The sequence below is a fragment of the Malurus melanocephalus genome, unplaced genomic scaffold (genome assembly GCF_030028575.1).
Source record: "Malurus melanocephalus ecotype Western Australia unplaced genomic scaffold, MMel_1.1 scaffold_0, whole genome shotgun sequence".
Lineage (NCBI taxonomy): Eukaryota > Metazoa > Chordata > Aves > Passeriformes > Maluridae > Malurus > Malurus melanocephalus.
In genome coordinates, this window is record NW_026623232.1 from 4,825,969 (window position 1) to 4,838,064 (window position 12,096).

At 50.1% G+C, this 12,096-nt stretch overlaps 2 protein-coding genes across 2 annotated transcripts in view; both read left to right on the forward strand.

The window, feature by feature from the left end:
- The window catches only part of LIN52 (lin-52 DREAM MuvB core complex component), an 80,719-nt gene extending 73,940 nt beyond the window's left edge, over positions 1-6,779 (forward strand). Inside the window, exon 6 of the mRNA XM_057370698.1 lies at positions 4,554-6,779. Within this exon, the coding sequence (XP_057226681.1) occupies positions 4,554-4,621 (68 nt within the window). The 3' untranslated portion in view covers positions 4,622-6,779. The remainder of the gene's footprint in view (positions 1-4,553) is intronic.
- Positions 6,780-8,577: 1,798 nt separating this feature from the next.
- VSX2 (visual system homeobox 2) overlaps positions 8,578-12,096 on the forward strand; it is a 21,184-nt gene continuing 17,665 nt past the window's right edge. The window contains exons 1-2 of the mRNA XM_057371739.1: positions 8,578-9,016; positions 10,238-10,322. Coding sequence (XP_057227722.1) covers positions 8,578-9,016; positions 10,238-10,322 — 524 coding nt within the window. The remainder of the gene's footprint in view (positions 9,017-10,237; positions 10,323-12,096) is intronic.

The following is a 12,096-nucleotide window of genomic DNA, read 5'->3' on the forward strand; positions in this document are numbered from 1 at the left end:
AATGCAGACACCAGAAGTGTGAATCTGCTACAGTCTTGAGATGCCAAGGCCATCCTCATCCTGCTAGGTAACATTTTCTTGCCACTAGATCAAAAAACGGCATAGCTCTGATAGAGCAGATTACACCCAAAATTCATGCTTAGTTTTTACTGTCACATCTCCCCCATCCTCCTCAGAGCGACTGCCTCCCATGACAGCAGCCTGTGAGCTTCATTTTCTGTTCTGAGATATATAGCCTTGCATTTGGCTATATTAAAATCACATATTGTTCAAATGAGCAGAGCCTGCCAAGTGATCCAGATTGCTCAGTGATAACTGACCTACTCCCATCATTATTTATCACTCCACCAATTTTTATGTCAAGTAGAAATCATTACCGGCATTGATTTTGTATTTTCTTCTGAGTCACCACAAAGATATTGCACGGTATGGACCAAGAACCGATCTCTAGACAACGCATCTTCAAAACTTCTCTGGCAGTGGATGACTCCCCAGTGAATTTGTCAGAACCACTAATTAGTCAGCTTTTAATTCATGTAACGCGTGTAATTCCGATTCCACCTCAAGCTAATTTTTTAGCGAGAAAGTGACGGGATGCCAAGCGAAGCGCTAGCCCGGCGCCTAAACGCACTGTGACAGCGGCTGCCTCCACACCGCTCTGTTTTTCCCTCTCCCGCAAACCAAGTCACACTCCGAATAACCACTGAGCACCCATCCTCCGGGATTACCGGGGWGGTGGATTTGGGCACTCCATGCCCCGCCGTGCGAAGCGGCACCCGGAGCCGGGCGGCCACGGCGGGCTGGGCGTGGGGAAGCGCTCGCCCGGAGCGGAGGGAGCCCGGCGGGGCGGGACGGTCCCGGCCCCGGGGAACCGGGGGTCCCCGTGCCTGGGAGCCTCCGCGGCCGGCGGCGGAGCTGCCGCCTGTAATTAGCGGCATTAGCGGAAGGAAAGTTGCCTGCTCTGATCTCCCGTCCCGAGGCCACAAGGTCCCCGGGCGCCTCCATCCCTCCCCAGCCCTTCGCTTTCCTTTCCTCACTGCTCTATTGCAGGCCAGGGCGGCCACCCCCTTCTCCCCTTCCCTCCCCGCCAACCGGGGGAGGCTCCCGCTTGTATTTACCAGCAAATGATTAATTGTTGCTCGGCGCTGGCTGCTAATGCTGCTAATCCGGGCGGCTGCGTGTTCGGCCGCTCGCCCGGTGCCAGGCCCCGCGGGCGGAGGGCGCAGCGCCGGGCGGGCGGGGGCCGGGCTGCGCCCCCGCCTGTAATTACTCCCCAGACAAATCTCTGCAAACAGAGGAGCGGGGAAATCTCTGCCCATATTGCAAGGGGCTGCGGCCCCCACCCGCGGAATAATTTTGAGACTCAAATCCCAGCAAAGACCTGCTACAAATTGCTGCAAATTAAGCTGATTTTGCCCCGAATGAGGGATTTTCTGCTGCAGATCAGCCCTTCCCGGAGCTGATGAGGTGGGGATTAGAGAAGGGACTGAAATCAAAGGGACAGGATGGTGCGGGAGGGGGGAGCCCGAGAGGGGAGCCCAGCAGTGAAAGTCCTGGAGCATTAACACTTATTGATTTCTACTTTGCTGACATTTTATTCTATTACCAAGTTTACGATTAGCCTAAACTAGCATCTGTGACAGCCAAGGCAGGGTGCGGAGCCCCGAGGGGTGAGGGACAYTCACTCTTTGGGTTTGCACCCCGCCAGTCCCGCAAGCATCCACTCTGAACAAATGCCACCTTCCGGGCGCTGCCCGGCTCCTGGCACTGGAAGGGTTGTGAGGTGAACTGAGCTCGCAGCCCTGGGCAGGCTGCACTCTCCTTTTGCTTACCAAAGAGATGCCGGTGATTTTGAAGAGAAGGAGCTTTCTCCAAATTTTATTTCGTTATAAACCCACAAATCTTTAATATTACATGTGGTGGAGATAGTGAGCTCACCCCCTTTTCAACATCCGTCTGTCCATCTCTCTATCCCTTCCTCTCTGCCTTCCCTCTGTATCCTCATTTCCATCTGTTTAAACAGCAACAGCGATGTATGTTGTAGGTATTTCAAATTGCACCATTAAAGATTTTATGTTGTGGATGTTAAAATTAAAAAGATATATGTGCAAATAGTCACTATGAATTTAATCAACTTGATTTAATACTAATAGGAAACAGCAAATGAAATTTATGACTCAAAAAGAAGTGAATTTTTTAAATAAATACAAGTACTTTGTGAAAAACAGAAAAAAAATCCCAATCTGAAGAGTTTATTAGAGTCTAATCCCCCAACAACAACTGAAACCGGGGCTGCCCACCCAATAATCCTGGCTGCCATTAAAATATTAAAGATAAATCTAATCGTCTCTTTATCCAAAATAAGCGACTTTTATGTGGAGAGAAAATGTCTAACCCTTTGGGAAGAGAATTACTCCTAATGCATCAAATGGAATTCAGTCAGGATGGCAAAACTAGGTTTAAAAGCAAATGAGATGGTAATAGAGATAAAGGCCAGTATAACAAATTAAAAATACTCATTTACACGAATTAAAACCACTCCTAAAAGGGTTCTGAGTAAGGAGGCCACTGGATGGTCTTGGCCCTTCTTGGTATGCGTGGATTTACACAGCCTCTCAGGACATGGGAAGGCAAGACGTGGTGCTGGGTGTCTGTGGGAAAGAAGTTCTGTTYCTGACCCCATCTCTCTGAGGTAGTTTTTACCCATGTCCTGCAATGTCCCCAGATTCATGTGCAGCTGAAGTTACACCAGTCCACAGCCTCCAAACAATTCTGGCCCCAGCATTCCTGCCCCAGCTGATGCCATGTTCCCAGGAGGTCTCTATGGATTCTCCTGTTCTCTAGGATTTGTAACACGTGGCAGCTCCCAGTGGCACCAAGTTCATGCTGGACATGACAGCGTGCCCAGCCTGGGACCTGGGTGCTGTCTGTTTGTGAGAACACTCTGCTGAGGATGAGAGTCCCCAGGGTGCTCATCCAGCTGGGGCAGAATCACCTCTGCAGGAGGGTCCTACCCCGCTGCTGCAGCATCCCTCCTCCTCACACATCCCCATAGGCACTGAAGAAGGTTGTTTTTGGTCTCACTACTTTGTTAGATCGTTTTGAGATTGTCTCTGTGCCCCAGTTTTGGAAACTCAAACCAATTTGTGGGAGCACTGGAGGAAAATTACCACTGGAGTACTTCTTCCAAGGAACAGCCCAGGACACACTCCCAGGCAAGGCTCCATTTGCAATGGGTTGTAGGCAAGCGTGTTTGCCAAAACTGGGAAGATGCTGAGTTCCCTCACAATCAGCTTCATGAAGGACATCTGGTAAATCCATAGGAYGCACATTTACCTGCTCAGACTTTTCCTTCCATGCACGAATTGCAAACGTTTCGAAAGAGAGAAATTGGAAGTGTCCTCACTTGCAATATGTGGCATGAGTAAGAGCAGCTCTTTACAGCATCATAATGCTTCCAGTGTATCCACTATGCTCAGCAGATATAGGGGACAATTTTGGAAGACACCACTGCTACACTTTTTAAAATGTGTTTGAAGACTTGTTGGCATCTCACTTCAGTCATCTTTGCTGTAGATCAAAGAAATGTGTGCTTTCTAGATATCTCATTATTTGTCAGCAGTCCCTCATCAATCAGCCCAGATTTGTTCTGAAGTTCAGTATCCAGAATGGACAGGGCAGAGTGCAACCCAGGCCATAGACTGGCTAGAGAGCTGCTTTAGGTACTTCATATTGTATATTGTCCCCAAGACAGGTGCTCACCTAYGGAAGAAACTAAATCTGGTAATATTTTCCTATATATTTMTTTTCCTTAAAGACTCCATACCCTGGAACAAAACTAGATCTCCCTGGTTTTCCCCCAACACAAACACRCATTTTTCTTTAAACAAAGCAGAGTATTTTGTCATCTGAAGATGGAAAATACATAAAATTGATTACCAAATTTCCTCTTTCTCACAAACCAAGGAAAGAGAAAACTTAATGTAGTTAAAATGCATCAGATAAAACCCTTTGACACAATGTATAATTTACCTGAAGTACTCATGCACCAATGCATTATTTAGAGTGGGCTGAGTGGGACATCCTCCGCCAAAAATGAATATTATAATGAAATAGCTAATGAGGTGGCCAACAGCCATAGTGAATATATACATTTATGTCAACTTTGTTTGGATGTACAGGTCAAACATCATTACTTTCATATGCCGCATTTTAGCTGAATTTAATTATATAAATTATATAAATATTATATATATATATATATAATTTATTTTATGTATATATATAAATATAATTTATACATATAAATTAGATCTGTTGAACAGACTTTAATCCACATGGTAAAGCCCATGTCTTGCTGTTCTGTTACTTTCTAATGAATCAACACAGGAACTCCTAAAACTGGTTGAACAAAAATAAACTCAGTTGCTCCAGAAGAGTTAAAAGCATGTCTACATTATGGGTCTAGCTTGCTATAAAAATCACTTCTAATATCTTCTTCAAAAGGAAAATAAAAACGTCTATCCATTGAATAATATTCTCTTCTATTTTAGGTGTTGGAAAAGAGAGGAATAAACCTCTGGTGTTGCCCCATCCAGCACAGCCCAGAGAGAGGAAGTGAATCAGGAACACTGAGACGCAGTACCCACTCCAGACTGGCCCGAAGGTTAAATTTTTGTCCTCTGATTTACAGACAACTGGAAGTTACTGAWATCTTCAGTTAACAGAAAGCTCTGATATCCAGCCCTTAACTGCTCATCAGTCCCATGCAGAAAAGGTGCTGTTTAACCTCTTGTCCTAAGCAGGGCAGAGCTGCCCAATGCCTCAAGATGAAAGGTCCAGAGGAAAGGAAGGTGTCATGAGTTATCCTGACCTTGCCACAGGAAACTGAAGGACAGAGGAAGAGCCTGTGGTGYGGCCTGTATCCAGCAGCTGGATATTCCACGGGGCATGAATGGAGGTGCTCAGCCAGAGAGAAAATATGAGAAATAAGGCTGTATYTGTGTCAGGAGAGAAGAAGAGACAAAATGGAAAAAAATGCAGAAATGCTAAGCAAAGTGAAATCCTAGCTCTGTTAAATGTCAGTGAACCAAGGTCCTGCTGTCTTCATCAGGATGAGGATTAACCCCTGAAGGGGTTAAGAGGTGCAACTCAAAACTACCAGGATGATTCAGAGCACGCAGAAGCTGAGAGCTCTGCTCYGGGCTGCAGTAACTCAGCCAGCAGCTGCCAACTGGGAGCATTTGGCCATGGGCATGACAGGTGCCATAATCTCCTGTCATCATGTACTTTGTGTCTTTGATTATTTAGAGATCAATATACTGACATGTAAAGAAAAAGATACTTTCAATAGGACACTGTTGACCTCAGAAGATTTTTATATGGGAAGGCTTTTATATAGATAGAACTTCTCTGCCAAACACTAAGCTCAACAGAGTTCAAGATTTTAGGGTCTGAAGGGAACATTACAACCTTCTAGCCTGAGCTTTGAAGTAAACAAGGCTACAAAACTTCACCAAATAATTTCTGCATCAGGCCAATAGCTTCTGAATGGGTTATAGATCATCTCTTAAAAACTTTCAGCYTTGATTTGAAGACTTTATGTGACAGACAGAATTTACAACATCTATGGGCAGTAGCTCTGGTCAGTTTTCATGTCTCACCAGTTTTTATTAATACAGCAAATGTCTCTTCTTTTCATATTAGCATTATTATGTCTTATATCTATCTACAATACAACATATGGTGGAAAGATAATGTAAAAATGTCCAGTGACTGTGACTTCAGTAGATGACCAGTATTCCCCAAAGTTTAAAAGGACAGCTAAAATAAAAACATATTGAGAAAGACTTTTATTAAAAGCTTTTTTTCCACRTATAGGTTTTGAAAGGAGACAGGCAGGAGCTGCATGCACTTCCATTGCTGAGGAGACCAACAAAACTGATGCAGTGCTGGAAGAACCCAAAAGCCATTGCAGAGGAAATGGAAGGGCGCAGGGAGATCAGGTCTGATTTATCTCTTTGAATCATGAGAGAATCATAGAATGGTTTGGGTTGGAAGCTCCAACCCCTCTGCCATGAGCAAGAATACCACCCACTAGATCAGATTGCTCAGAGCCCCATCTATCCTGGTACTGAACATTTCCAAAGATGGGGCATTCACAACTTCTCTGTGCCTCACTGACTTTTGAGTAAAGAATTTCTTCCTAAAATCTGATCCAAATCTCTCCTCATTCAATTTAAAACCATTCCCCCTTGTCCTCCCACTGTCTACCCRTGTAAAAAGTTGCTCTCTTTTTATAAGCCACTTTTATCCACCGAAGTCCATCTAGACAAAGACAGCTTTGACCCCAATGCTGACAGAAACAACAAAAACCATGCTTCTGTAATAGAAATGGAGAAGCGACACTTCTTCAGACACTAAGGGAGTAATGACAAACATWGCTTCTACTGGGATTCAGGTTGTCCATGGACACAGAAAAAGGCTGGAGTAAAGTCAAGACTGAATAAAGAGCCATGTCAGGCCAATATGTGTGCCCTGGATGAAGGACAGATTTGCAAACAGAAATGGGAGAAGTGGAAAAGTTCAGCATCAAGTAAAAGGCAGAAGAACTGTGGAAGAAGACAAAGGATGAGCTGGATCGAAAAAATGTGAGAGAATTCATGGTTTCTGATGTTTCTCTCCCTAGGTAACCATCTAAATCATGTAACTAAGGAAAGCTCAAATAAAGCCACAATTTCTTCTGGTCAAGACAAGGTGAAAATATTGCCAGAAAATAGTTACAGARGTATTGAAATTCCAGAAAGTATTGATGTATAAAAAACTCTAGTATATGTCTATACCTTTATAGCTGGCAGTGGTCAGAACATTAACTTTGTATGGACTGCTTCAMATCACCCACCAAGGAGGCTCAAAATGATAAGGGTGACACATGCTGTAGAGTGGACCTCAGGCTGTTATTCTSTGGTGAACTTGTCAATTTGGGATGTGTGTCAGTACTGCTTGAGCCAGCACACCCAAAGAACCCCCATGCCCGTACCTGTCCTTGGGCAGGGATGCAGAGCTGGGTCTGAAGGAAAAAAGAGAGAAATGGTGGTGCACAAAAAGCTGTAAGAACACGGGATCTAGTTGAGAAACAGTCCCTCTGCATATCCACACCCTGTGCGAGTCCTGGGCAGTACTTTAGGCAGAACCACAGCGTTCACCTCCTCACACTGATGCTGGTACCGAACAGAAATAGTTACAACACTTCAGAGAGCTTCAGACCTGGTGGGTTTGGTTCTGCAGCAGACTGCAGCTTGGGGCCATGTAGCCCACACAATGCCATTCTGCCTTAGAGTTGATTGGAGAGGAACTGTTTCTGGAAAAATTTGAATCAATTTACAGAGAATTTGAGAATTAGAGAAATCATAATGAAGTTTGGAATAATTTATTGGCAAGCTTGATTTTTTTCAATTCAGGCTTGAATTTTTACCCTAACAAACCCAGTCTTGCTGAGGCATAGCTTGTGCAACTCCAGGTTGAATGCTGGGGAGGGAAATTGCACACCATACCTGAGGAGCCCCAGTGGGTGGAACAGAGGTCAAACCAAGTATTAGCTGATGCAGACAAGACAGAACCAAAGTTTGAGGTGGTAAGATTGCCTGAGATGTCACTGACAAGGCTTGTAGCACAACCTCCCCACCCAGTTTGGTATTCTGCTGATTAATGCATGAGCAGCATTTAGGACCCACGCTGTGGGCTGTTGGCCACTATCACAATACATGCTGTGCTGGAGYTGCTGCTTCACATTGAGTGGAATAGGGGAAGTTTCAGCTTTCTCTTGGTTTTACCGTCTTTAGTTGGGGTAATGCTGGAGGGGGTGAGGTGTGTGGTATCTTGGCCACCGGTGATGAAAGGTGAGTTAACGGGGAACCRTGTGGTTCAGAAACCATGCTCACGGGCATGGGTGTCTAGAGAGTCCCAAGCAACTGTTTCACGTCTTCTGATGGCATGAAGCCGAATATTTCTCCAACATGCAGAGCTTCCAGCTCTATATCTTCAAAGGACAATGTTCAGTTTTAGCTCTTAGGTTTCCTCTGAGGTCTCAAGTTTTTCTTTTGACCGCTTATTTCTCTCAGAATATGGGATGAGYAAGAAAAGCGGAGAGTCAACGGTTTCCCTACATGTAAGTTTTCTGTATCTCTCCTCCAGGGCTGGTGCCCCACGCCGTGCGTGTTTRTGAAAGCAGGGATGCCTCCATCCTTCCCTCCCTCCCTTCCTAACCCCACCTCCCCAGCACGGCTGGAGGCGAAGCGGGGCCGGGGCCTGCGGGGCCGGGCCGGGCCGGGGCGGCCCTTCTTTGCTCAGGGGTGGGCTCTGGCCCCAGTCCGCTGGCGGGCACCGGCCCCAGCCCGCCGAGCAGCGGCCCCGCCGCCGCCRGTGCCGGCTTTTTGGCATCCCTAATCGCGGCTGGCCCCTGTGATTGGCTGCGCGGCTCTGACCCCGCTCGGGCTCCCGGCTGGGCGGATAAAAGGGGCCTGAGCCGGGGGCTCCCAGGCATTCCCGGAGCGGGCACCAGGGACCGCTGGCCGCAGCATGACGGGCAAAGCGGGCGCGGCGCTGGCCCCCAGCCTGCCCGGCAAGCCCAAGCCCGACGGCGCGGCCACCGCCCCCGCCGCCCCGCCACCGCCTCCGCCGCCCCCCGCGGCTGGGGTCAAGTCCAGCTCTGGGCCCACCCCTCCCCGCTGCACCGGCTTCGGCATCCAGGAGATCCTGGGCTTGAACAAGGAGCCGCCGTCGCACCCTCGGGCCGCCCTGGACTCTCTGCCCGCCGGGCACCTGCTGGCGGCCCGCTCCGTGCTCAGTCCCGCCGGGGTGGGCGGCGTTGGCATGGGGCTGCTGGGGGCCGGCGGTATCCCCGGCTTTTACACCCAGCCCACCTTCCTAGAGGTGCTCTCCGACCCCCAGAGCGTCCACCTGCAGCCCCTGGCCCGGGCTCCTGGACAGCTGGACAGCAGCCAGACGGCCAGCTCAGGTAGGAACGTCCCCGGCCCCCGGGGACCCGCCGCGCCCCACCAGCGCCGCCGCCAGCACCCGGCATCCACCCGCACCCGCTGTCCCGGCGGGAGGCCACTTGCTCGGCTGGGGAAGGGAGATTTCGTTTCGATCCCGAGGATGAGGAGAAGGGCGGGCGGGACCGTATTTTCCCCGTTAGGGGCTGCGGCCGCGGTCTGACGGCGTGGCCCGGGGAGCCCGGCCTAGGGATGCGCGGAGCCCCGTCGGCGCGGTCCCCCGCGACCCCATGTCGTTACCGGAGAATTAGGGTTGTTTCATCACCCTTTTCCTAGACGGCAGCAGCCTCCCACAACKCTGCCTGCAGGCCCATTTCCGAGGCCGCCTCGGGTCCCTCCAGAGTGGCAGGCAGCAGCGCCGGACCCTGCCTCCGGGGGCAATCCCCGGCCTGCCTCCGGCAGCGGCTGGAGCGGTCCGACGCGGTGCCAGTCCCGGGCCGTGCCCGCCGCCCCGATCCGCAGCACGGCCCGCCGAGCAGCACGGGGCCGGGGCCGGGCAGGTGGCGCGGCGCAGCGGGCAGGAGTGGGAGCGGAGCGCGGCCGGAGCGCGCATCGAAATACGGGTCCCTGATCCGTCYCCCGGGTGCTCCTTCGGGGCAAAGGCAGCGTCGCCCTGCTCTTAACATCCCCCCACGGGCCGTGGCATCCCCGGGGAGCCGGGGGCCGCGGGTAGGCACCAGCTTCTCCCGGCGCTTGTTTTTGCTAGTAGTTCGATAAACCTCAATTTCTCCCTCCCCGCTCCGGTGTTCCCGCGGCGCAGTCCGGGATCCCGGGGCTGGGGCAGGCGGTCGCGGTTGCCCGGCCGCGGAAAGGGGGCTGCAGCTTTCCCGTTTTCCTACGGTTTGGTTGAGCTGGCCGGGCTCTGCGTTTTAGCAGCGAGACAACAGCAGMCTCAGCAAACGATTCTGGTGGAGAGAGGCGAGAGCTAGAGCCCGGTGGCGGCCCGGAGCCTTCCCTGGCTGAGTCGGATCGCCCCGAGCTGCCCGCACCGGCACCGGATCGGGAGCGGCGCTGGGGCCGCGCTGGAGGGAGCGGTCGGCGTCGGGCCCCGTCCGCGGCGCGATCGCAACGAAATCTTCGGCCGGGGCCRGCGGAGGGAGCGGAGCCGGCGGGCCCGGCTCTACCCGAGGGTGCTCTGGCGGGGAGGGAGCCCCAGCCCACAGCCGCTGCCTGTCTTTCCGCAGATTCCGAGGATGTGTCCTCCAGCGACCGAAAAATGTCCAAATCCTCCCTAAACCAGAGCAAGAAGCGAAAGAAGAGGCGGCACAGGTAAGACAGCGGCAGGCACCCCGCCCGCTCCCGTCGCCCCAGTCCCCATGGAAGCGGTCGCCGGCGAGCCCCGCTGCCGCGGCGGGGCCGACCCGCTCCGGCCTGGAGCAAAAGACGCTTCCCGGCCCCGGCAGCCGGAGCGCYCCGGCGCCCCTGCGGCTTCTCCACCGGGTCCTTCTTTTTTTTCCTTTCTCCCCGTCCAAAATAAATCGGAKATGAGGACGTGCCTATAGGGAGCGGGGGATTCGACCTCAGGTGTTATWTTATTTAATTTTTTCTGGCTACGGGTTCAGGTATCTTGAGTGGCAATCCTGAGCAGCCCATGAGCATCTAGGAGGAATGCGGATCACCCCTGTTCAGAAGGGAAAAATCATCAACCTGTCAGAAATAATAAAAGCCACTTCCAGCTTCACATGCAGCAATCTTAATACTGGCTGTCAACAAGACAGAATTSGTACCAATAATTTAAATATTTTACTACGTAAAAATAAATATTTTGCCAATAGATTAAATAGTTGGGAATCAGAGACAGCCTGCAAAGAAGCTGAAGAAAGCTGGGAAATTGTTTAAGGAAACGAACATCCACTTTGGGATTTCCTCTCAGCACGGTCAGGGAAATAGACTTTGCCTGAGTTCTCCCACAGTTAAAATGGAGTTGGTTTGCTTGCGCTTTATAAACAGAAACGAAGAATCCCGTTCTGGGTTCTGGCATTGCTGTGGCCAGAGCGCYAGGACAAAGGAAGGCCAAACACCATCCACTGAGGGTGATTTARGAATAATTAAATCAATCCTGCCACGATGCAGGAAAGGTGGATTAAAAGACGCTCCAGTGAAAGCTTAGCAGGATGCAGGGTGGAAGGAGACCGACTATCCCAGGAGACATCCTGCTATGTGTGCAACAGGAGGCTCGGTCTGGAGGGCGCATTTCCAAACACGGGTCCCCTCCCCAGGCAAATGTTCCCCGTTTGGGTGCTCTGGAGTAAGTACGAGTTCATTTTCTTTAYGCCCCAGTCAGGGCTGGGTGATGACATAGCTGGGACTGGTGTACAGGATCTGGATGAGAGATAGAAAACGAAATTCAGATTTGTTTTATTTTTAGTTCTAGACAGAAACAGACCTGCAACATTTGGCTACAGCTGTATATTCTGTACAGTTAAAACCTCTAGTTGTACCAAGGAACGGCTGGAAAACGACTGGCCAATAGCCTACAAATAGCTACAGGATAGAAACACCAAAAGGGGCAGTGGATTGTGTATTGCAAAAGGGACAGGGACTACCCCGGGATGAGCTAAAAAGGGAAAACTTCAGCTGAATGTCAGCGAAACTCTCCCGCCGGTGAGCCCTGACCGGCTTCTGCGCTCTTGTCKGGGGAAGATGGAGGGGAATGCTTGAAATCTAAACTGGATCAAAATTGGAATAATTTTTCCTATGGTCCCAGAGAAAGAAATTATATGATTCAGCRTGCCTCTGCTGTCCCTAGAGTTCACAGATTTGTCAGAGTTGAAGAAAAACTGTTTGAAAAGAGAATGGATTTAGGAGTGAATTTAAAGAACAGTCTGGTTGCGGGCAGGTCCCTTGCATTTGAAGGCTGCTTTTGTTAGTAATACTATCGATCTGGTAGAATCCTTTTGATTCTGTATAGCAGAGGATTTTTCTGAGATTTTCTCTGGAACTGCTCTCTGGAACTGAATGGCTTTTCTAAAATTTGGATGTATTTTAGAAAATKACTTTGTTTCCTCTTTCCTTCTGGGAGATACATGTTTCTTAGACTGAT